This window comes from Alosa pseudoharengus, unplaced genomic scaffold, assembly GCF_046254945.1.
Source record: "Alosa pseudoharengus isolate Yale_2024_CS ecotype anadromous, Long Island Sound unplaced genomic scaffold, YU_APseudo_1.1 YU_APseudo_1.1_scf_7, whole genome shotgun sequence".
NCBI classification, from domain to species: domain Eukaryota; kingdom Metazoa; phylum Chordata; class Actinopteri; order Clupeiformes; family Clupeidae; genus Alosa; species Alosa pseudoharengus.
Genome location: NW_027468859.1, coordinates 7,902,212 through 7,928,388, shown reverse-complemented (window position 1 = coordinate 7,928,388; position 26,177 = coordinate 7,902,212). Strand labels below are relative to the sequence as shown.

The window sequence follows — 26,177 nt, the reverse complement described above, 5'->3', positions numbered from 1 at the left end:
CTCGAATTGTTAGTGGAGGGGTGGTACTTATAAAGGGTGTGGTTAACGGAAACCTCGGGTTAACCAAGAACATAACCTGCTCGGAGCAGGTTTGAGATGCAGCGTAAATTGCCATGGCAGCATACCTCGGTTAAAACCTATCCACCTTTCGTAGTACGGGTTAATCGGGAACTTACGCCACACGTGATCAAGTTACTCTCGAAGTTACCCAGATAAGCCCATAGACAGTAAAAGAAATGGACGAACAGACTCCGTCGTTTTCAATGGGAGGGCACTGAGTCAAATAGAACGATTTTTCAGTTGGTCCCCCCAGTACTGCGCAGACTCACACTTAACTTTGTGACGTTAGCCATCGAACTGAATCTTGTAACTCATATGATAGATACACAGAAATTCTTCTCACACTTCCTTCGCCTTCAAAATCATCAAAGTTAAACATTTATTTATGTATTATTATTAATATCATCCTCACCAAGTCGTGTTAATGTTGAAGCTACCACACATGATCATCTTCAAAAACAGTCATGCTAAAACAAAACAAAAAAGTTATAGCCTTGAAGCTAATCTTCTTTCCACTTTTCCGACCTACGGTCAATCCATCTAAAACCTCTGAAATGATTAGTGCCGTTTTTAAAAAAAAATAGGTTTACTTTTTTATTATTATTAGGTTGCCTCTGTGTAATGCTTTACCTTTACATACGGTCGTGTATGCTAGGTTTTGTTTATGAGTTACCGTCATAGACAGTAAGGTGGACTGAGCTTCTTATCCAAACAATACGGTTATCTCCCTACGGCGCGAAAGAGAGATTCCGTCAAAGCTAGCTTCCCTCCAACCGAACAAGCTAACCATTCTTCTTACGGGTAACCAATGTTACGGACGAGGTAGTGGAGTCTGTTTTGCCTTTGTAGTGTTTATGTAGATTACACAGAAGCTACAATATCGGCACAGGATATATGTTATATGAAGTTATGGTATTTCAAAAAAATCATAGAATGAATGTACTTCTATGGGAGTTAGCAGAGAGGTGGTCCCTCCAGCCTACGTCGATTCTTCTACTTCCGGGAATTCGCCTGCCCCCTTGGATAAGCCAGTAAACCCGCTTCGTAGTACAGGCCCCTGATCCCAAACACACACAGTTTATTCCACCATGACATAAAACTCCCGACAACTAGTAACTAAATTCTAATTATGGTCAGACTACAGTGCTGTCTAGTACTCTTACAATCGCCACATAAGTTATTGTGCTTCAGTATTTGCAAAAAGCTATGAACCAAACCAAACTTTAACCTCTTTCAGGCAGTACAGCCGTAAAAGAAAGTGTTTCCTTCCAACAATCACCACCAAAAAGCACAGTGGACTTTTGCAATGTTTTTTTTTTTTTTTACCACAGAAGGCATGTTTGAAGAATACACTTCTGCGTGATGATCTAGCAAAAGCCAGAGGCAAAGACAAAGCAATGCTGCTGAATAACTACTGTGCTTAATGTTTACAGATCAAACAAATGTCTACACATATATTTATATAGCTATAACTATTCTGGTTTAGCTGCGGACACTGGGCATTGTGGGTATGAGTTCAAAAGCCATAATGGAGATATGGCATACATGTAGGCTATTTACCACTTCACAGCTTCCTACAAAGAAATAAAAAGCTTTTTACAAAACAGACTGGGTAAGATTTATTCCAATCTCCACAGCAACCAAGCCTTAATTTAGCATCACTGTATCTACTGTTATCTTTCCTTATTTGCAGGGGCAGTGTTGTGACTTGTCAACAACTTGGATGGTGTACACCAGTAGTCATTATCATGGCTTTAAAACATGCTAATCTCCAATCTTACCATCTCCTTATTAATTTACAGCTATAGCCACAAGGGTCACCAAGAGATTAAGACTAATTACATTTTATTTAATCAGCAGATTATCTTTTCCAAACAGCTTCACCTACATATTTAGTTTGCTTCATGAAAGGATTTCACACAGAACCTATCCAGGTAGTTTAAGGATTTCACACAGAGCCTATCTTGGTAAACAGCATCAGATGAGTGATTCTAAAGTTCAAATGTGGCAAAGTCCATGAAAAAAAAAGAGTGGTTCTTTGAAAGTATAACAGAGGTCGTAGGAGGGAAGAGGAAAAAGAAAAACACAAGAAAAGACAAAAGGATTGAGAGCAAATATTGATGGAAAGAAAAGAAAAACATGATTGACAGAAATGAATGTTGAAAGAGAGGCAGAAATAGGAGAGAGAGAGAAGAGAGACATGTGGAGAGAAAGGCAAAGGAAGGTAGAAAAAAAAGAGTTGGAGAGCAAGAAAAACACTCATTAAGAGATGGGGCTGAGAGAGAGAGGAGTAAAAAAAAGCAGAGGTGTGGGAGAGAGAAAGAGAGCAAGAAAGAGAGGGACAGAGAATGAAGGACAAAGAAAAAAAGTCATTCTCCGATAGGTACAGAGTGTGAAGAGTGACAAAGTGAGAAAGAGAAAGAGAAAGAGAGAGGAAGAAGAAGAGAGAGGCTTACAGAACTTCATTCAGACATATACTAGGTGCAGCAGGTGAAAAGTGATAAGCGTGACAGAAAGGAGAGAGAGAGAAAGAGAGAGAGAGAGAGAGAGAGAGAGAGAGAGAGATAAGAATGAGGGCTTACCACACTTCATCATTCCCACTTCGTAACACTTGCGCAGGCGACAGGCTTGGCAGCTCTTGCGGCGGTTCTTGTCGATGGTGCACTGGTTGGTTGCCGGGCAGATGTAATCATTGTGTCCTGCAGAGAAATTAGAGTCACTGGGGGGAGCTGACATTTAACCACAGAGGGCAGAGCATGGGCACAGAAACAACTAGAGTGTCCAACGCAGACAAAACGGTCTAGAGACGCAGAGGAAACAAGTAGACTAGTGCTTTTTTTGTTTTGTACCACTGAGAAAGGCTGGGCAATTCATTGAAATTGTACCAATATCATCATATCTAACCTCTCAGCAACCATTTCCCACCATAAAAAGATATGTTAAATTGTTTTAATCAGGGGTGTAGTGGTAAAATAAGAGGTGGGTAAACTATGAATTCTGTGATCATGGTAAGGTGGACTGTGCCATGTGGTATTGGATTTTTAAAAAAGGCATTCAGAACATGTTTGATGCAGGCAGAGGTTATTGTCCAATGTTTATAACAATACCAGTGTAATAAATGGTTCCTAAAGTGTTGATGAGTGTACATATTGTGAATGTGGATAATACTGAGTGATTTATATAAACTATTTTGAGAGGTGGATAAACTCTAATAAGAGGTGGATAAACTCTATTTCTAAAATGTTAGAGGTGGATATACTGTGTTTACTTGCGTTTAGCCTCCACTACATCCCTGGGTTCAGACCCAGCCGCAGAGTACAGTGATAGAAGGGCAATTTGCGATTTCCAAGGGGGCACACTTTTATTCAGGGGGAAGGGAGGGGTATTTCATGTCATAGTTGATGAATTGATAGGCTAATGTCAAAGACCCAGCTGTGTTCTAACCCACCTACAGTAGACTCTTACATGCATGTTGTTAACTGCTGATAACTTTGCTTGTCTTATCTCCGCGATTGACTTTGTTGTAATAAGAACAAACTAGTTTGCATGCATGAGTAGCCTACTGCACTTAATGTGTGCTGTGGTGTTGATAATGCTAACCTTTCGTGAACACCGAGCTGAACTGTCATTCTATGCTGCAACAGTCTTAGATTGTTCTGATTCAAGTAGCCCAGGCTGCGGAGGAGTATTTCCATTGTGTGTGCGTGCGTGTGCGTGTGCGTGTGCGTGCGTGCATGCGTGCGTGTGCGTGTGCGTGTGCGTGCGCGTGTGTGTGTGCGTGTGCGTGTGTGTGAGAGAGAGAGTGAGAGCGGGACAAGGAGAGGCGGTGTGAGTTTTCTGCCACTACATGTAGCCTAACTAACGAAAGAAGACCATAACTACGTGAAATATCATCAAAATAAATTAGAAACGTAATAGTCGGCCCCAGCAACTGGCTGGGGCACCTGCACCATACGCCGGCGACCCGGGTTCGATTCCCGCCTTGTGGTCCTTTTCCGGATCCCACCCCGACTCTCTCTCCCACTCGCTTCCTGTCACTCTCCACTGTCCTATCAAATTAAAGGCATAAAAAGCCCCAAAAAATATACTTAAAAAAAAACAAAAAAAGAAACGTAATAGTCTTTGTGGCGGTCACATTAAGCCTTAAAGGTGTAGGTTTTTGAGCATTCTAAGTTCCGCAACAATTGAAGGTTCTAAAATTCTATGTTGAATTCAATGAACCCAGATATTCTTTAGAACGTTCATTTCTCAACATTCCCGTCACACCGGTGTGACGCTACACCTTTAAGGGTTAAGGGGGCACATATTTCATTTGAGTGGGTACCGCTGTTGTCAGTCTATGAGATAATCATGATGTTTATGCTAGGTATCATTCTCCAACCCTAGAGTGGAGAACCAGCTAGTACTGCATGGAAGACACAGTCAAATGCATACAAACACCTTTGCCAGTAGCAACTCTTATCGGTGAGACAATCACTTGGAAACATGCTCTACATAGATCTACATGTGTGTACAAGTGTTTAGGAGCGAGCACGGTGAGGTGAGGTACCGTGGTCTCTTGTGGGGAAGGAAGCCGTTAAACGAAGAGGACAAATGACACGAAAACCAACAACACAAATGAGCTTTGGGTTCACAGCCACCACAATTATAAGGGGCTGGTGGTGGCGGTTTCTGGCTGCTTTTTTCCAGGGAATGCAAGCACATACACACACACACCACACAAACACACACAAACACACACACACAAACACACAAACACACACACACACACACAGACAGACACACACACAAACACAGAAACACACACACACAAACACACATACAAACACACACACACACACAAACACAGACACACACACAAACACACATACACACACACACACACACACAAACACACACACCGTGCAGCAGTGGGTATTGGCCCAACTCCCAGCTGGGAACACAGTGCACTAGAGGGGGCCTCCCTGGAGCCAGAGTCCCGGGGTGGTAAGGGAGCTGAGGGAGGGCTGCATGCTGTACTAGAGCACTTGGCCCGTTTACTGGGGCAAAGGTTATAATGACAAGAGGTCAGGTGGGGCAAACTGAGACACGCTGACATTTAAGGATGAGTCTAGGGCAAGGTTTGTACTGTATGTATGTGTGTGTGTGTGTGTGTGTGTGTGTGTGTGTGTGTGTGTGTGAGAGAGAGAGAGAGAGAGAGTGTGTGTATGTATCAGAGTTTCCGCTAGAAAAAAATGGTGCCGGTCAAAGTGACCGGCAGAGATTTCGTTTTCCGGACATTTTGATGATATGCCGGTCAAATATCCTATTATCCCTTCTTAATTAGTCAAATTGAGGAAAACTGGAGACAGGCTATGTAGCTTAAAGAATGACATAATCAGGCTGTATAGAATGCAACATGTTCATTAGCCTAACTTAAACATGCCTAACAAGATCTAGCCAGTATATTTTCATGGACAGCAAGAGTCCCCTTCGTTCATTGTTTTAAAAAGGTGTATTCCCCAACAGTGTTGTAAACTCAATAAAATTGCAGAGCTGTACTCAAAGCTGCCATATTGTTCAGGCACCACAAAAGTTTTAAGTTCACTCAACTAGTTTCCCAGTTATTGATTATTTTGACAAGATTAGCTCTTAGTATATGAGTAGAACTGACCCCCAAACTCATTTATTTCAAGAGTGGATTGAAATTACGTCTGACGTAATAAAGACGTGCAGTTTCATTGGTTAGGTTCATATCAACATGGCAAATAACCTAATAACCTACACAAACCAACATAAACCAATAAAAAAAGCTGAAATCCCAATGAATGGTGAATTAACTAGTCTACGATCGATTGTGGCAATTAGTAAATTGATACACAGGTTAGACACCAAAGCAACGTTTCATAAGTTGGAAATCAAACACATGACACGCACAAACAGGCAGCGCACTTTTAAACATTTTATTAGTAGCCTACCATAAGCTGCCATAAGCTATATGATTCGCATTAGCTGCTAGATGTAATGCAAAGTAACACTGCAGGGATATTCTTCAACTATGATACTTTTCTTGTCCTTGGAAGAAAAGCTAAAAAATATTTAGGCTACTTTGGTTTTTGGTGGTGGAAATGACATGGTGACGTGGTGGAAATGGCATTGCCCTAAAAACACAGTTTATTTGCTTCATAGTAGGCCTACTAAAGAATCTAGTAAAAACATCATAATTACATAACGTATGGCAGGGACGCATTCTTTTGTTTTAAATCTTAATGCTTTTAAATCTTAAATTTGTCTATGTATGTCATGTCATCTCCACCACACTTTGTCATTTCCATCACAACACATATTTTAAGTTAAACATGTAAAAATAATACAACATACAACATTTCTGGAAAATTAATAAATTGAATATTTTGGCTGATATGTGTAATATTTAATAAAATACATTTGGAACAGTAGATGTTATTTTTGCTTGAAAACACACGTTTTGTTGTGTTTTGGAAACATGTGATTGGGCAGTCGTGGCCTACTTCGGACTTGTAACCGGAGGGTTGCTGGTTCGAACCCCGACCGGTAGGAACGGCTGAAGTGCCCTTGAGCAAGGCACCTAACCCCTCACTGCTCCCTGAGCGTGGCTGTAGCAGGCAGCTCACTGCATTGGGATTAGTGTGTGCTTCACCTCACTGTGTGTTCACTAATTCACGGATTGGGATAAATGCAGAGACCAAATTTCCCTCACGGGATCAAAAGAGTATATATACTTACTTATACTGGAAATGACAGTTAGACTTTTGGAATAAAATGTCAAAAATATATATTATTCAAGTGAAATCTTTACAGCCACTATTAGGGCAAGTTTCTAGAAAGAGTAGATAATTAAACCATGCAAAAAGATTTTTACTGAAAGATGTTACATTTTCTGAAAATTACCAGGTCAAAGAGAGCCATAGTGGAAGAATGCTACTGCAGCAATAGCATATGTCTTATATTAACGTCAATTCCAGTTTTGTTAACTCTCCGAACTTACTGACAATAGCCTAAGCATGATCAATGGCAATGTCTGACTCTGATAGGCCTGCCTATACAGAGAGATGAAGAGACTGTCTGACTGACTTTTGTTCAAAAAAGTGAAATAATACTGTTCATAATATTTTTCCTCTCAGGACCAGATGGCTGTGTGACATGTTTTCAGTTCTGTGCAAGGAACCACCATCACACCATGGTAAGTGATAACTTATTTGTCCTCCATTTACTAGTGTCACAATGTAGCCAACGTGTAGCCTATATTATTATAAGTTATAGGGATATTTTGTAAGCATTTATTTACCAATGAGAATAGCCTAGCCTAATGTTATCCCTTTGCATCTCTCCACAGGGATACAAAGGCTATTGAGTGATGTTTTTGTATCAAAGAAGGGATGACACCTTAGACTTATTTTATGTGGCATTTTCAAAATGTGTTGGCAGGTCATGTGACGCCTCTTCCGAGACACAGGCTCAGTTACTTTGCCATTAATAGTTAAATCACAGTCAGTTTTCAAGGGTCAGCCCATTACCATGCATACACCACTCATGCATTTGCTCATTCCAGTCTATTAATGCACTGAACATTCATCTCTCACGATTTCATAGAAAGACAGTGCAGGAGGTTGCATATCAGGAGCGTGAAGGAATTAATCTTGTATTTACATGTCACCTGTACTATAGTCTTATTTAATACATGCATAGGATTAATATTCTGCTGATTTGTGTCTTCCCCACAATCCCTCTGTCTTTCTAGGAAGACGTCAATGTCAACAGCAGAAGGAAAATTACTCTTCAGGCCCTTCCCATCTTCCTGTGGGAAGATGGATTTTTTAAGACCTGGAATGTAAGTTTTTGATTAAATTGTGTGTCCTCTTTCACTCTTTCTTCTTTTTTTTACTTTGTCTTCTCTATATATCTCTATTTCTATTCAGCCCTCTCTGATAATACCTTGCAGCCAAAAGACAACAACCACAACCATCTTCCTAGCCACCAGAATAGCAATTAAATCATACTACAGTAATTCACCAAGAATGTCATATTTGGGAATTTTACCTTAACTTTTCATTCACTGGTATTTCATATTATATTAAATACACATGTAGTGTTTTTCATTGACTACTCTACTCATTAAATAATTACTGTCATGTTCTTCAGGCAGAAGAAATTGACCTGCCAGACTTCTCCGATGCAGCTGTAGCTATTCTCACTGTCTTGGGTGATACAGACTCCCTTGTGAAGTTTGGTCCTGCTATCCATTCTATAGTTCTTGACGGAGATATTGTTGTGTGTGATATAGCAGAGTTGACAGAGACATAATTTGGCTATTTGCCTTAATTTATGCACTTCATCTCGATTATCCAAAGCAATTGTCCTACACATTTAATTTCATTCCAAAAATTATAATGGGTTTGGAAGACCTGAAGTTACCTCCTAGACTGCTGCTTAACCCTCTATTGCATGTTGTTGCCATATGGCAACAATTAATTTATCTTAGTGTTTCTAATTGGCAGTAACACAAAATCCATATTTTACTATTCATATGTGAAAAAGGGGATTTTAGTTTTGGTATAAAAAATAATTGTAATTGTAAACTATGTAAACATGAACAATGTATCATTAAAACAAGTTTATATATAATGTTTTTTTTTGTAAATTGGCAAAATATAATTGTTGCCATATGGCAACAGTATGCAAATACGGACCTTTTTGTGTCCATTCAAATGAATGGTATCATAGGATTACAATAGGATTGCATTGCACTAGGATACTCTGGGAATATATAAAATTTTTGACAATATTTTGAAGTAAAAAAACATTATTTACACTTTTATTTGTAATTTCAGACTTTTTGGAGTCTTTTAGGATATTGCACATGTTTAGCAATTTGTAAATTATCTATGGAATGAGGTTCAGACAGTATAGTGATTGGAGCGGTAAAGATGTATTTTGTGTTATTGTTCACTACACAGTCAACTAGACATGGTGTTTTCACCATTTTTGTTTGGGATTTTGGAAAAGATAAAAGCACATTGTTTGCTCTTCCACTAAAGAACTGTCAGGATTAGCTATAATCCAACAATGAGGAGTAAAAAATGTATATATGTTGCAGATACAGGCTGCAGTCACCCATCCTGTCTCTTTGGCTACAGCTTTAGCACCTCAGAGGCCCAAAGTTCAAGGGCAAATGGGGTGACCCTTCTCTCCTCACTATAAATGGTGTAAGAAGTGGGCTGGCTTGCTGTGGAGCCATCCAAGGCATGCCCAGTGTGAGCCTGTAGTATGACCCACACCGGAGACCCCTACGTTAGGTTGACCCCAAATATGGATGAGGCATGGCTTTACAGGGTAGGGAAAGGCTGTCAGGGGGATATGTGAAGGATACCTATGTCTCTCTGTGTGTACAGCATGGATTTGCACACTTTTTGAGGGGCAGGGCTCTGTGACTATGTGGTCTCACTACAGTTGAATATGACCTCTGACTGCAATAGAACCCTATGCATTTGGGAAATGAAAGGCATCTAAATTAATTAAAGTCATCTAAATGATGACATTGTTTTGATATAAACATTGGTTTTGATCAAAATAATTACTTTATGTCCCTACAGGAAGGCTATTTATTTCCCAAAGCGGACTACACTATGACAATGTTTCCATGATATTATCTCTTTATTGCCCAAAATAGAGTTGAATTTGTATTATGTTAGGTTTATAATTAGATGTATTAGAGCATAACTAATGCAAGCTTAATTTAGTTCATTTCTAAAAGATTTGTAATGAAATAAAAATAAGTTTTTAAAGAAAAATTGGATTTTACAGCATTTTCCACGATTGCGCATTGTTGCCATATGGCAACAAATTACCAACTACCCCCTTTAAAAAAATTTTTTTAACTTTTTTTAAAAATGTCCTTTATTTAAACCATTTTAAGTAAGAAAAATACTTTACAAATTTTTTTTAAAGTATAGGTGATAATTCATGCAATAAAGGGTTAACCTTAAAAATAAATTGCTGATGATGGATGAGTAAGCATTCTGTTTTCCAAATATCATGGTTGGTACTGCCAGCATGTTAATACTCAAGCAAGCAATGGAGCTTTTTCGCTTTTATTTATGTTGGCCTATTATTTTGTTATTTGAGTATTATTACCTTTGTTGAAGTGGTAAAAGGTTGTTATTTCTTTGATGTTCTGTATTAACCGCATTGCTGTGGATGTTGTTCTGTTAGAATTCTAATGGAATTCTTAAATAAATGGAATCTGCATTGAAATTGTCTTTTCAGTAGTTTTTTATTTGAATCATACAAATAAAATATTTTTGATTTTGAGGTAAATAGTAAACCCAAACAGTCAAAAAATGTGTTTCAACAGAGTGAAGTCAACTTAAAAATATAAGAGACTGAAGTGACAATGTTTAGGTTTGAGAAACTGAATGAGTCATGGTGATAACATAATAAGTGATAACTTAAAAACATCAACTCCATTTCCAGTGTCAATTTTGTTAGTTTTAACAATGGTTTCAAAATGATCAGGTTCATTGAACTTATCAACAATTTAAGTAGCGATTACTTAAAATGTTTGTTTGTCAAATTATTATGTTTCAGTTCATCAACTTCCTAAAAAAATGAGTGTGAATAACTTCTAGTTTAGAGTAGTAATTACTTAAAATGTTTGTTTGTTGAAATTATTTGTTTTAATGTTGTTCATTTTCTCAAAGATTTGGAGTCTTAAGAGCTTGTCTGACTAATGTAACAATAACTTAAAATATCTATTTCTCACATTATTCTTTTTAATTTTATCCTTGTCCTTAAAGATTTTGAGCATTAAAAAATGTCTCATTTTAAGTAGAAATTACTTAAAATATTTTGTAACATAGCTAAATATTTTGAGGTAATCAGTTTCATCAAACATTTTCAGTTCATTGAACCTGTTGGGGTTTACAGTGTACGTTGTTTGTTGCTGCTACCCACGTTATCTCCAGTGGTGACTGTTTAACTTACACAGATGTGCACACACAAGAATGAGCGCTCACACCACTACCCCCTAATGATATGCCTCTTTATTTGATAACAATAAATTAAGAAATGTTTCCTATTCTGGGAAATGTTTAGTTTCTTTTTCTTTCGGCCGCGGTTCAATTATACCGTTTCATTGTGCCAGAAATTATCCGCGGACCAGTAATCGCCTCGTCGAGGAGGCCCTAACCCTGCAGATCATAGACAGAGAACGCATAGGCCTACTGTATGCTTTGGGTAAAGAACACTTTGCATGTCCAGTGTACACGGAGAATGACAGTTTTGAGCAGCTGCACCCCCGCAACTCCACTTCCAATGTCACTGATTCCGACAGATACGCCCGACTGCTTTTTATCTGGTGGTGGTGGAGTTGACCGGACATCTGAGGCTTCAGACGTTAACAATTTATCATCATCCATCGCGTCTGGCCTCTGAATTTTTTTAAAGGCTAGTCATTTTCTCAAAGATTTGGAGTCTTAAGAGCTTGTCTGACTAATGTAACAATAACTTAAAATATCTATTTCTCACATTATTCTTTTTAATTTTATCCTTGTCCTTAAAGATTTTGAGCATTAAAAAATGTCTCATTTTAAGTAGAAATTACTTAAAATATTTTGTAACATAGCTAAATATTTTGAGGTAATCAGTTTCATCAAACATTTTCAGTTCATTGAACCTGTTGGGGTTTACAGTGTACGTTGTTTGTTGCTGCTACCCACGTTATCTCCAGTGGTGACTGTTTAACTTACACAGATGCGCACACACAAGAATGAGCGCTCACACCACTACCCCCTAATGATATGCCTCTTTATTTGATAACAATAAATTAAGAAATGTTTCCTATTCTGGGAAATGTTTAGTTTCTTTTTCTTTCGGCCGCGGTTCAATTATACCGTTTCATTGTGCCAGAAATTATCCGCGGACCAGTAATCGCCTCGTCGAGGAGGCCCTAACCCTGCAGATCATAGACAGAGAACGCATAGGCCTACTGTATGCTTTGGGTAAAGAACACTTTGCATGTCCAGTGTACACGGAGAATGACAGTTTTGAGCAGCCGCACCCCCGCAACTCCACTTCCAATGTCACTGATTCCGACAGATACGCCCGACTGCTTTTTATCTGGTGGTGGTGGAGTTGACCGGACATCTGAGGCTTCAGACGTTAACAATTTATCATCATCCATCGCGTCTGGCCTCTGAATTTTTTTAAAGGCTAGTCTGCCTGGGCCTGGCCATGTTTGAACCGCCTCACTCATTTGTTCGTTGTTTAACATGGACGTTTTAAGCCGCGTGCGCTTCCTATTTGAAATGCAGCATACTGTAGGCAGGCCCGTCGCTAGAAGGCAAGCAAACCAAGCAATTGCTTGGGGCCCCGAGCTGGCCAGGGGCCCCAAGACAACGACTGGTTAAGAATAAAATGCAACGACAAACTGTGAGCGCCCCTTTGATAGTCAATTCAGTAAAGTGCAACGACACTGTTACCGGCAATACCGGGATCCCCCTCAAGGGGGCCCCTCTCAGTAGTCGACAAACGACAAACTGTGAGCGCCCCTTTGATAGTCAATGCAGTAAAGTGCAACGACACTGTTACCGGCAATACCGGGATTGCTTAAATGATAAATTGCCCCTCTCAGTAGTCGCTGACAGCAGCCAGCCAGGTTTGTGGTCTCTGCTGCTGCCGCGAAAATATAAAACCTCAGTCATAATGAAGGAAAATATAAAACCTCAGTCATAATGAAGCGGAGTTATGCGTCCGGAAGCCAGAAGAGAAAGGAAGAGGATGACAAGAAAAAACAAGATAGTGGTAAGTGATAAATTACACTGGATAAAATAGCTATACTTGTCTTGTACAAATGGTGTAATGTCGCAGCAGGAAGGCTAGCCTAGCAAAAAAATTTTATGTTAACTACCTGCCTGACGGCCCATGCTGCTTGTAACAAACTAGAACAGTTAGCGCAACTTTTTTTTCCCGAACGGACGGAATATGGTTACATAGGCCTACTGTAATATGTTTATTAACGGGATAAGGGAGACGCAGATCTGTTCCAGAATCACTGTTTATCGTATTTAATGACATAACATTGCTATAGCTTTGTAATAGGTTTTGATGAAAGTGGCATAGCTTCTCTGCTATACTAACTATTCGACCATGATAATCTATTTACCAAATGGGGGTTAGGAAAACCACACGATAAATTCCGACTGGAACTTTCATGTCTAGTATTCATGCACGCCAGCTGTTTACTGTCTTTAAAGCACCAGGTGTGTCTGTCTAATTCTCAAACAGCAGAATGCTTAAATGCTATGTTAAGCTACAAGTAGGCCTAGGTCAATGTATAACATTAGCTTGGGATGTTTTTACAGTAAGCATTGGTAGTTGTGAAAACAGCTGCATCCCTTCTAAATATCAAAATATGGAAATGCTAACATATCTTTTCTTTCTCCCTCAAGGTGCTTTGCTTAAATTTCTCAGCCCTCAGGCTCTTCCTAAGGATACCTCCACTGATGAAGATGGCCTGAAAGGTTAATCTTATGTGTGTGTGTGACTGTGTGTGTACTTGGATTTTTAAATTGCTATACAACCTGCACTCTTTATAGTTTTAACAATGCATCCTTTTTCTGCATAAGATGGCAGTGTTTTATTTTCTCACTTTGTGAGAACTGAAAAATGTTAATGTGAGTGTGTGTGTGTGTGTGTTTAAGTATGTTGGATTTAGTTATTGTGCACTTTTTTACATTTATATTGGATTTTATGGTACGGTGGTGTTTTTGCAAATGTTCAAATGTTCAAAATGTTCAAAACTAATGCACAGTATATATATGCAACTGCAGTATTTGTACTGTCAAAATTTTGTATTTATATAAACTGTGGGTGAACTTAAACTGTATGGCTATGCGGTGGTTCCTGTAGGCTTTGCGTGCGGGGGTGGGGGGGCCTCCATGTCCATTTTGCTTGGGGCCCCCAAATTCCTTGAAACGGCCCTGACTGTAGGCCAGTGTTTCCCAACCTTTTTTTCTGGCGACCCACTTTTAAAAAATGACAGACCATCGCGACCCATTTCACTTCAAATCTTCCCTGCAACCACCAATATTGTTTTAGGCCACAGGTTCTCCAACTTTTCTATGCCTCCCCCAACAATACATTGCTATAGGATCCCTGCTTTGAACACGGTTGTGTTGCATTTTGAGCACAATCAGCGTGAAAAGTTGGAAATGACTACTGAAAAGATACGTTTTAATGCGCATCCGAGAGTAGGGGAAATTCTCGCATGTTGCGCAGTCGTCATTCGTCAGCATAGTAAGCTGTTCCTGTATTTCTAAAAAAAAAATGTTGTAGGCTACGTTGCGTTGCAGACAAATGGGTCCATAACACTGTGGACGTCAATTCCAATGTAAACAGCAAATAACTCAAGTCGTTATATTGTATTGTTGTATTATATTATATTGTATAGTCGTTATATCAGAACAAGAGGCGTTTGCGCAAGAGCCGGAAGAATGCGCCTTTACTTTGGAGTTAGCGAGGTAGAAAAAGAGAGGAATAGTGTTTAAAATGCCCATTTAAATTGTAGACTATAATGCACTGTTGTGCATTTTAAATCAGAAATAAGAATGTGAGGAGGTTGCTATTAACTTTAAAGATTGCATCTGCAATCGAAACTATGCTAATTGAATGGCCTTATGTCCGGTCTATGGATGTCTGCTTTAGTTGACAGCACGGTCACTAGATTTTAATCTGTAAAGTTGAGGAGCTGGTATCTATTAATGTTCGTGCAAATAGGCGGATTCATGTCCCTTGCAGTTTGCAACTGTGAGGTACATGGCAGGCGCCCCACAGAACTGTTTCATTTTGAGAGGTAGATATCCATGCTGGCACCCCCTCTGCGATGCGTTCGTCCCCCAGTTTCATGAGCTTTTATGACAAAACCGTGACTGTGGTAGTTGACAATCTACATCCTAATAGAAAACTGTTAGCTTTCCTGGTATCAAATGACAAATGGTATCAGTTAGGCCTATAACACCCTATATGACCCAGACTTTGGGAAACACTGCTGTAGGCTATGCGTGTTGTTTAATAGCTTACTTTTCAAACGGTAGAGCCTGTTCATTTAAAAACATAGCCAGAGGACGTATAATATAGGCTTACATAGTAAGGCTTATTCTCAAATTCAGATTGCGGGATTATTAGCCAATTTCAATCGGACAATTTGACCGGAGAGATTTAATTTTGTGACATTTCATTTTTTTTTCGGCCAACTTTTTAAATTACCGGACAACGGAAACCCTGGTATGTATGTGTGTGTGTGTGTGTGTGAGTGAGAGGGAGAGAGAGTGTGTGTATGTGTGTGTGTGTGTGTGTGTGTGTGTGTGTGTGCGTGTGTGTGTGTGTCTGGATTAAGGTTAGGTTTATCTCTGCTGTCTCTACTTCCCTCTCTCTTTGGCAATAGTGTGTGTGTGTGTGTGTGTGTGTGTGTGTGTGTGTGTGTGTGTGTGTGTGTGTGTGTGTGTGTGTGTGTGTGTGTGTGTGTGTGTGTGTGTGTGTGCGTGTTTGTTTGCTTTTCTGTCTGAGTGTATTTGTGTATGTGGGTTTCCGGCTGTGTGTCTGTGTGCCTGCAGGCTTGTGTGTATGTGTGTGTGTGTGTGTTTGTGTGTGTGTGTCTATATATATGTGTGTGTGTGTGTATGTGTGTCCGTGCGTGCGTGCGTACGCGTGTGTGCGTGTATGCATACGTAGGTAACAAAGTGTCCTAATAACAGTATCTGCAGCACACACACAACCTGAAGGCCACTCATGGAGTACAGACCTCCCCCAAGGCCAGTGGTCGTATCTCAAGTTCAAACTGCACTTTTTCCTCAAGTGCTATAATGCTTCTGTCACCTCTGACATCACGCTCTCAAAACACTGAACACACAGGTCTAAACAGAGGCACTCTAGCCAAAATGGCACATTTTGTTTGCAAAAGGCTCTAGCAGTGACAAACCCCTGGACCACCTGGGACACCAAGATTCAGGAAAGTTGGGCCGGAAGTTGTTATGTCATCCTTCACACATGCCGACAAAAAAACAAGCAAGCGAACAGACAAGTAAACAAACCAAAAACACCACGTCCTTGGCAACGGCAGTAAGCACCACATTCTCCTTCTACCACACTTACTGACTAGTGCTTATCACGTTTGCACTCTCATCCTCTGGTAATAGGTCTGATTGATGTAGTATAACAGTAATTCCTACCTAAGGGCTCCTGTGTATTGTAGCTTGAATGTTACTCCTCACTTCTGTCGCATTGGATAAAAGCATCTGCTAAATTGCTAAATGTAAATGTAACCAAGTTGAAGCTGAGAAGCTGACTTGCTCCTGCTACCAGCCGCAACAACCACACTGACAGTGACAGCGGTCAGCATCGTTGTTACCTTGGATACTCCTCTTGAAGAAGGCCTTGCAGCCCTCGCAGGACCAGACGCCATAGTGGTAGCCTGAGGCGTAGTCGCTACAAACGGCGCAGAAGTGCATGTCGGCCTTGCCTCCGGCCTGAGCCCGGTCCTCGCAGAGCCCTCGCTTCCCCACCAACGGCTTCCTGTTTGGGGACACGAGAGAGAGAGAGAGGGAGAGAGAGAGAGAGAGAGAATACAACAAACACTCATAAACACTCATAACTCAATCAAACAAATAACCACTGTGCTAAGAGATTAGATTTTGGGGGGGGGGGCACTCAGACCACATACGAGTCCACGTGCCCACGTGTCACTTCCCGATCCCACCCCATTTCTCTCTCCCACTCACTTCCTGTCTGTCTCGTTCCTGTCCTATACAATAAAGGCAAAAAGTCCGAAAACTATACTTAAAAAAATCAAAAATCAATTGATTTGAATACAAACAGCATGCATATCTAATTGAATTAATTAAATGAATGTAAGTATTTACAATTTACCTTTCCATGCAATATCAGTGGGACAGAAGTGAAATGGCTGAACTAATGCATAATAACTACAGCTAGTAATGAAGAACAGAGACATCTCCAGCCCTCCTCCAGAAAACAGCAGAAATGGTGTTATTGTGCTATTAATAAATGACTCCTGAGTCAAGTCAGATGAAACAGTTCAGGCCGTACCGGTTCTCCTCTGTAAGCTCTGCCCAGGCCCCATGGGTTGGCCCTCCGTGCTGTCCGAGACGGGACTGCGGCCGGTGCACGGGCAGCGGTGACACGTGTCCGTGGTGCGTGGGCGGCGACCAGAAGAGCGTGGGGCTGAGCGACTGGCGCATGGGCGGGCAGTCGGCGATGGAAGGCCCGCCGTAGCCCACGAGGCCAGAGCCGTAGAAGGGCAGCGCGCCGAAGTCGTGGCCCAGCTCCGTGTAGGGCGACGGGATACAGATGGGCTGGCTGTCCAGTGAGGGCAAGGCAGCTGGGGGCGAGCCACTGAAGATGGGGGAGAGCTCGCGGGCGGCGGCCTGGCTGGAGTCCACTTTCTGGAGCTGCAGCAGCGGCCCGTCTCGGTCCGGAGACTGGGTCATGGTGGACGAGACGCGGTGTGTGTGTGTGTGTCAGTGTGAATGGCTTTAGTGGGCAGGTGGAGAGGGGGGGGGGGGGGGGGGTTAGAGTTAGGGTGGGGTGTGGATTGAGATAGTTGGGACTTATCACATCCTTACTATCAGCCCTGAACTGGTGTTTATCTTCACAATGCTGATTCTGTGCTCCGGTAAGATGATCTTATTTCATTTTTGTGAAAGGACAATACAGTGCTTGCTGTGGGTGAGAGGAAATGGCTTTGATGAGAGATGAAGCACTGATAGTTCACATCACTGACGACGGTCTTCACAGCTAGAGACACAGAGAGAGAGAAAAAACACAAGGGGAAATGGGAGAGAGGGAGAGAGAGAGAGAAAGAGCCAGAGTGAGACAGGGTAGAAAGAATAAAGGAAAGCACAGCACTTAGTTTGGTAACACCTGGCACATCACAAACGACATCATTGCTTTGCTACTTGGCACAGTGAAAATTAAATTCCTCCTACTTACCAACGTGTGACTCGAAAACACAGACTGTGACACAAACCCTCCCTCTGATCACCGGCCCCCTCCACGCCTTATGCTACCACTTCGAGTTGGAGGTAGAGGTTGCTAGAGCCTATTTTGAACGATCTTTGGCTGCAAGGCAGCCAGTCAGCGTAAAGCTTACTTAATTATTCATGTGGGTGCCAGATAAGCATGAGGGGGCACTAGATATCTGCTAAAGTGGGCCATTTTATTCCCCAGCCTAATTATAGGGTTATAAATGGACTTATAAAATATCATCTTAGCAGACCAAAGTTGCATTCTATGTTCACATCAGAGAACAAGCTAGAATACTCCCATCCATTCTAAGTCATTTTTAAAAATTGGCCACCTCAACCTGTATGTTCTGATCCACTCTGACACAAAGGGTTAAAGTTAATCGTTATGGAGACCACATAGAGTGGAGAGGTCAATAACACAGCACTTTGGCTCGCTTTCAGTTTCAGGGGAACAGGACATTTATGTAACAAACCTGACAAACATTCTGTCTGACTGACCCAGACATTGTCTAAGGTTAAAAATTACCCCCACCCAACTCCAAAAAAACATTTCCTTGGAGAACCTGAAAGTAGACGGTATGCTGCCATGCAATTATTCTGTTAGAAAGATAGAAGTAAAATAATTGCTTTGGATGGAATTATAGTTCATATAGGGATTGTCAAAGTTTTTTTTTTTCCCCCGTCATCAACTTCATAAATTTTTATGCAATAAGCAATTCTGGAACACCACTCATTTGTGATTTGCACCCCCCGGTAAAAAATGAAAATGCAAGATTATACCGCTTTAATCGCCCCTTTCTTCAGTTGAGATGTCCTGAACTACACCACATTTTATGTGTAATATTAATCTGACATTCTCTGGAGGTGTGCCAAGTTTTGTGGAAATCTGTCCATAGGGGGTCATACAATAATTTAATTTATGTGTACATTTAGCGACCCCATCACCCAGTAGATGGTGGTGTTGAGCGAAGGGTGGATGATAGAGTTGATGTTGAAATGTACTTTCTGATGGTGGTATTGTGCAAAGGGGTTGGCGGTACAGGATGATGTTGAAATGTACTTAATACATTTTTACAAGGCTGACACACTCACACTCTCTCTGTCTCTCACACACACACATAAACCCACACATGCATACACATACTGTACACACACACACATACACACACGCACACACACAACAGTTGCAAAAAGATGGATAGAGGATGGAGTAGGAAATGGAGACAAATTGACAAGCGTGATTCATTTTTTGCAGACAGAATGTGCAGGACTGAGAGGCGGTCATATTTTGTACCCCTATATGGTACATCTATTATAAATACGGCTCAGTCTACTTGTCATACAATTATGGTAGTTAACCTCCTCTCAAAGTTAACACAACAAACATGCATCATCACTTTCATTTTCTTTTTGAGGTGGTATTGAGCCTTTTAAATTCGATGGAACGTCAAAAACTGTAATTAAACAAAGGAGGTAGTGAGTGCATTACAACATCCTATTCTGAACTAATCTCCTCACATTACTACGATGCCAAATTAACATGTTATTAAAGATCATCCTGCACTAGCCCACCTACTGATCTTTTCAGCCAGGTGACTCAATCCAACTTTGTCATCCTCCTTGAGAAATGTATTTTCTCGTCCTACCTAATCAAGACACAGACCATATAATAGGACTCAGGGATAAATCAAACATTTGCATTCTCTAGTTTTGCTCTATGAGAACTATGAGAACCTTTTTCAGACACATGTTTTTGGCCACACCAGAATCTGATATGCCCTAACAACAAAAAAGGGCATTTTGACTGTATCCTTGGCTCGATGGCTCGATGTAAGTGTGCAAAGATGCTTCTCCTTTTTATAATAAAAACACTTTTTTGTTTTCCAGGCAGATACAACATACTTTATACTGTTGTGCTGTTGTTGCCTTGGAAACCTTCGGCTCCTTTTAAACCCTACACCGAAGACAGCAAATGAAAAGAGCGGAATGTGCTCCTTGCCCCTCCCACCACCACCAATAGCACATCCAACAAAATGGGTAGACATGCTCCCGATCCTCTGGGACCGCAGACTTTGTGCTGGCAACGCTAGCCCCCTACTGACCGCTGTCGGAGGGAGAGACGGGAGAGTGAAGAGGGAGAGGGGAGAAGTGAAAAAAGGAGGGCGAGACAGAGGCGAGAAAGAGAGGGAGAGGGAGGGAAAGAGAGAGAGAGAGAGAGAGAGAGAGAGGGAGAGGACAGAGCCGGAGAAAGTAAGGACAGTCAGCGTCATTCATTCAGCCTGCGCTTTCTTCATTCACAAAAACAACAGCATGACAATAACAACAACAGGTACACAGCCTATTTTTAAAGTTGCAGGGTAGCATCATGGGTAACGATGACTGACTATGGTTCATATCACTTCACATAGGATGAATGGACCACTAGTGCACAGGTGCTCTTATGCAGACTGTATGTTGTTCTTGTTTTTCAGGGGGATACTGAAATGTATGGGCTTGCTCGTGTGCAGCTGACAGAAAATTGACCACCATCACACTGAATGAATGGGTCACTGATTCACATGATTTAGTTTGTGAATATTTTAGTTTGAGATATACTGACATGGGGGAGGGGCCACAGGGACCCAGGTTCGAGTCCGACATGCGTCTTCTCCCGATCCCACCCTATCTCTCTCTTCCACCCATTCCTGTCAGCCTCTTAACTGCTCTATTGCAATAAAGGCAAAAAAGCTCAAAAATAGATTTGAAGATTATGTATTGGGCAGCCTGTTTGAATGCTGACGACCCATCAGTAGAGGCCTTGAGAAAGTGCTTGCTTCTAATACAAATTTCCCATTCATGGCAATGCCATGACTAAGCCAAGTCATAAACTAAGTGGAGTTTAGAGGAGATCTTCAATGAGGTTCTCTAGTAGTCTGTGTCCAGGAAATCAACACTACATTTCAATCTCGAGCATGTGCAACTCTGCCGACACATTTAGGAATAGTTTGAGGAGGACGGAGACTGAGTGGCCTGCCATCTGCAACCAGCCTACACTATCTCACCTTGCCTTTACCTCATTTACACTTCATGTGGCAAGACTGTTTGACATATTTCCTGAGAAAACATGCATACAATTTTAACATATAAGCGTAACAAAAATAAATCTTGCACATATGCTTCAAATGCATTTTACGCAATGTAAATTGAAACTACTCTTTGCACATGTCTGAGTCATCCTGGATTCACCATCACCGAACCATAGATAGAGCTGGGTGCTACTAGGAATAGACCAGGTAGCACCCAGGTCCATGAGGTCCTTAGCAAGCAACGGACAGGAGAATAATAGAAAGATATACAGATGACATGATATGCCAGTCAGAAATTTGAAAAACAATTTTTAGATTAAATCACATACAAGGTCTGCTAAAGTGATGCAGAAAAAATGAGTGGGAATAAACTCACTTGTGGCAATACTGCATTTAGCACACCAGTGGAATTCCAGACAACAACAACAGTAAAGTGAGTGATCCTTTCACGCCCAGTCTGTCTTCGTGAAAAGCTCTCTCGGTGCTTTTCAGATCGGCCTCCGGCACTCCTCAGGAGTCTATAAAAGGAGAGCTTGAGAACAGGCCGCTCCGGGAGTTCTTCCCGGGAATTCAACTTCACATGTTCACACCACGCCCCAGTCCGCCCCATCCCACCCCACCATGGCCCAGCCAGCCTCCCTCCGAAAGCTCAGACTTTTTTTATCACCTCCTGCTCCGAGATGCGGAGGGAGGTTTTCCTCTCCTCTAAGGACCTTGACCGCAGGCTGAATGCCATTCCATCACCTCCCTCTCTCCGTCTCCCCCTCCCTCCCTCCCTCCCTCCCTCCATCCAAATCTCCTCCAGACCCTCTCCCACTTCCATACTATGAGAAAATTCCAGTCCAAATCTGCCAGGAGAAGAGAGAGAGGAAGCGAGAAAGGAAGCGGAGAAGGAGAAGGAGGAGACAAAGGAACTCCACGGGTTGCCACCACCTTACTCGTTCCTCAGAGGGAGGGAGAGAGGAGGGCGGTTATTGCATTCATATAGCATCTTAACTGAGCATGAGAAGATATAGAATTTGAGAGTCTAGAAGAGGCATGAGTATGCGAGACAGAGCAAAGCTGTGCGCAACTTTGTTACTCCTCTACTCCTACAACCTAAGGGGGTTTCATGCACGTGTGTGTGTGTGTGTGTGTGTGGGGGGGGGGGGTGGAGAGAGGAGGGTCTCCCGGCTGGTGGCTTGGGGCCAGCTGCACATGCAGTACCCCGGACCCGACCAGGCTGAGCTCAAGGCCACGGGCCTATCGGCTCCCCCGCTTTGCTCCATTCTGCTTCGCTCCTCTCCTCTCCTCTCCTCCACACCCCCTCCTCCCAGAAAAGGAACAGGATGAGGGGGGAGAAGAGTGCACTTGGTCCGTGTGAGAGAAAGGGCCTAAGGCCTGAGAATGGTGAATGGAACTACGGGACTACGGAAGTACGGAAGTGCAGAACAACAGAACCATAGGGCTATGTTGGTGGTAGTCGGGAAGATCCTGAGGCTATCCGGGGAAGAACTGGAATATAACCTGATCATGCAGGCTAAGAGACACAGCATCTCTAACACAAGGTCAAATGCTACTGTATGTTGAAAATGAAGACTTACTCAGCACAAACACCATTAACATGGTTCCCTGTCCAGGCAGCATATAAGGCACAGACACATAAAAAAGCAAGGTGATTCAGACTGAAAGAGGATTTTCAATAAGAAGCTTAAAATACTAGAGTTGCAAACTACTGTTACTACTTTTTTTCATCAACATATTGTGAAACGTCACTCTTGGTGCAAAGATCTCAAAAAAAGGAGGAAGAACAAATAATTAAGTGGCCCACAACGGTGAATGTGATATTTGGTAAATATATATTACAAAGATACAGAGAGCGAGAGAGAAAGAGAGATAGGTCACTGAGACAAACTGCAAAGTTACACAATGCACATTTACTTTTAGGGAATCGTCCTTCAGACTATATTTATGAAACGAACACCCCCACGAATCGAGCGTCTGGCGACTCCCTGCGCAAATGGAATTTGCACCATTTCCGAGCATAACAGAGTCATAAATTAAGATCACTAAGAAATTGGAGTAGGATTAATTGCAAAAACAGCTTGGAGACCAATGTCACTCTTGGATGTTCTAAAATTGGCAAATTATATTAAAAACAGATAATGCACCAGATGACATTTATCACTGTTTAAGAACAAGTTGTCCATGCGCCCAGGAAACTCCTAACTACTGTAAATATCTGACTGAGTTCTCCAACTGCGTGAGTTCCAAATATGTGAAATTCCATGGATAGATGGAATGTATTTACGTTCTTTACACAGCAGTAATATATTTCCGATATTTACAGTAGCCTATAGTTATTAACATACACTGTAGCCCTATTTCAATAGTGAACCAGCAACCCTGCCTAAAACTGCTCAAAGTAAACGATTTTAGGCAGAATATAAAACGTAGTCAGAGCACGTTCAAAGCATTCACAGATAAAGATATCAGCCTCGTTTAGCAGTGATTGATTTTCAGAGAAATCACGCATGCTCACAGTTCACAAGCAAGGTGCACTCAAGTGCAATTTAAGCGTAACTGAAGCTGGGTAAGTGTAGCCTAAGACTGCCAGTTTATGAATTGTAACAAATCTGTCAGATCAGTGGTTACTTTGAGTACAAGAACTTCATGTTCAACAAGTGGTTATAACATTTAGAGAACAGCAAACGTAGCCTACTTAACTTGCGTGCTAAATAGTCTACTCAATAACCCGGGGAATTTTGGTGACACAAACGGCACTGTCCCAAAAACTGTAAACAAACTCAACTCATATTGTGTTAGGCAAGAGGTGGCGATAGCCAATAACGTCCTGTGTCGACAGGCTACGTGATGCAACAAGTTTACCTGGACTTTGCTCTTAGATTGTTTAATATCAAAGGTGACTACATAGGCTACTACAGGCTATTGCTTTATTTAGTCCATATGACGTAGCCTAACTGTTAATTTTCATGATAACATAATCTAATATTTAGCCTATCGATGCATTGTGAGTCGCTTTGGGCAAAAGCGTCTACCAAAAAACATTAACTAAACATAAACTCTATGCATCAAAAAAGAAGACGACTGCTGTAGGCTATAGGCCTATGTGCCGTTTCAAGAAATGGGCTATGCTACGCTATGTCAAGTATAGACGTCAGTGAAATGCGTCCTTACCTGTTACAACAACGCAGAGACAGCATAACCTTCGTGCCCCTCCAAAAGTCGACCAACTAGGCTACACAAACTTCACACACACCGGTACTTGCACCTTTTCCAGTTTCCCCTAAATCACAAGTACTGTAGCCTACGTATTTTGAGGTAAGCGGAACTACCATCTGCTCGGGTTAGTTCTGAAAGCCCGATAGAAAAGACTGATGCAAATCAGACGTCAGGCGCAGTGAGCGACACAGCCTCCTGCCGGAGCGGTTTACACAACGATCAGCTACCAGCACCCGCTGTGGCCCATCCTGCGGGCACAAAACAGTCACATTAAATAGACCTAGCCTACACAGTCGCCGACGTCAGTAACCACACCCGCATGGTTTCAGCCGGCCCCCAACTTTTCCCATAATGTAAAAGCTATAAATGGTAGCTATAGACGTTTACAGTTTAACACACCATAACAGAAAGTTTGAGAGCGGTGATCTCAAGTTTGTGTTGTGTCAACTAGAAACTAGAACAAACACAACAAATTGCTTTCCATGTCAGTGATAGCCTATGAGCAGACATGGGTAGTATTTCAATTATAGCTATGTATTTAAAATACGTATTTAATTACTTTAGCGTATTTTGTCATTTGTATTTTGCAGGATTGGAAAAACTCAAATGTAGTTTGTAACAAAATACTTTGAGGGATTGTATTTGAGTATTTCAACTACTTAAATACTTCTCAAATATCTGAATATCAAATATCATGAATCTGGTTTTAAGAATAGGCTGGGTGCCTGGAGATATCCTTTGGGCAAGTCCCTATATTCAACTGTAAAGTTGACCTAAACATTTCATTACCTTTTCGGAAGAAAAGCATGAAATGTTGACCCATTTTCCATTTTTCTTACTGTGGTATGCCACATTGTGACCAACTTAAAAGTGTTAGATCCAACTTTCCTCTATTATGATCCCCTCTGAACATATGTAATATATTCACATAAGTTGAAAAAAATGAAAAGAAAAGTCAATTGTGGGAGCCAAAATGGTCAACTTTATCACCCTTCTGTAAGGACAACATGGGGTGTAAACCGAATTTGTTTGTTTATGTCAATTTTTGTCACCATGTAGACAACTTAAAGCCTCTTAGAACCCCTTAGAACATGGCAGGAAGTTGAAAGAAATTAAAAAAGTAACTAGGAGCTTGAATTGTCAGGTGTGTTAACCACGGCCTTTGACCCCATGACCTTGATTACCTAATAGCTGATGTTCATTCTTTCTACAGGACAGTATTAAAACTTGGATTTGACATGAGGATTTATGTAAGGAGTAACATCCGCTGAGGTGTCCTGATATGCAGAAATAATGGAGGAGACGGAGACAAAGACCTCCCAGAGTGGAATTCTCTCCCAAGTTAATTAATTCCGTATATTGGGTTGTTATTCTGTTTATCCCCCATTTTGCCAGTAGGCATGCATTTATAGCACAACAATGGAAATGTAGTTCAGTTAAAAAAGAGGCCTGTTGTTTACATTTATATGGGATGGTGATTACATTTTTTTTACCAGATCTACTTCATAGGTGCCCCAATGTACAAAATGTATAGCCCCCTGCCAGCAAATCAAAAATAGTATTTCTTGTCTCTTGGGGATACATTTCAATAATATGCCTTATTAGTATACCATGATTATTGTGTGGGTATTTTTGTATTTCCAAATTACTAATTACTTGTATTTTAATTAAACACATTTTTCACATCAGTATTTTGTATTTTATTTTGTTACATTTCATGAGCCAGTATTTGTAATTTGTAACAAAATAGTTTTTGATGTATTTGTGCCCA

General features: G+C 41.2%; 1 protein-coding gene and 1 long non-coding RNA gene across 2 annotated transcripts in view; one reads left to right on the top strand and one right to left on the bottom strand.

Annotated features, from left to right (window-relative positions):
- The window catches only part of esr2a (estrogen receptor 2a), a 55,240-nt gene extending 30,643 nt beyond the window's left edge, over nucleotides 1-24,597 (bottom strand). Inside the window, exons 1-4 of the mRNA XM_076271677.1 lie at nucleotides 24,362-24,597; nucleotides 17,182-17,889; nucleotides 16,484-16,647; nucleotides 2,643-2,759 (exon numbers count right to left, since the gene is read on the bottom strand). Coding sequence (XP_076127792.1) covers nucleotides 2,643-2,759; nucleotides 16,484-16,647; nucleotides 17,182-17,582 — 682 coding nt within the window. The 5' untranslated portion in view covers nucleotides 17,583-17,889; nucleotides 24,362-24,597. The remainder of the gene's footprint in view (nucleotides 1-2,642; nucleotides 2,760-16,483; nucleotides 16,648-17,181; nucleotides 17,890-24,361) is intronic.
- On the top strand, nucleotides 7,196-8,389 carry LOC143109084 (uncharacterized). The gene is made up of 3 exons (XR_012983814.1): nucleotides 7,196-7,261; nucleotides 7,820-7,909; nucleotides 8,221-8,389. It is a non-coding gene; the product is annotated as an uncharacterized LOC143109084 (long non-coding RNA).
- Nucleotides 24,598-26,177: the final 1,580 nt, after the last annotated feature.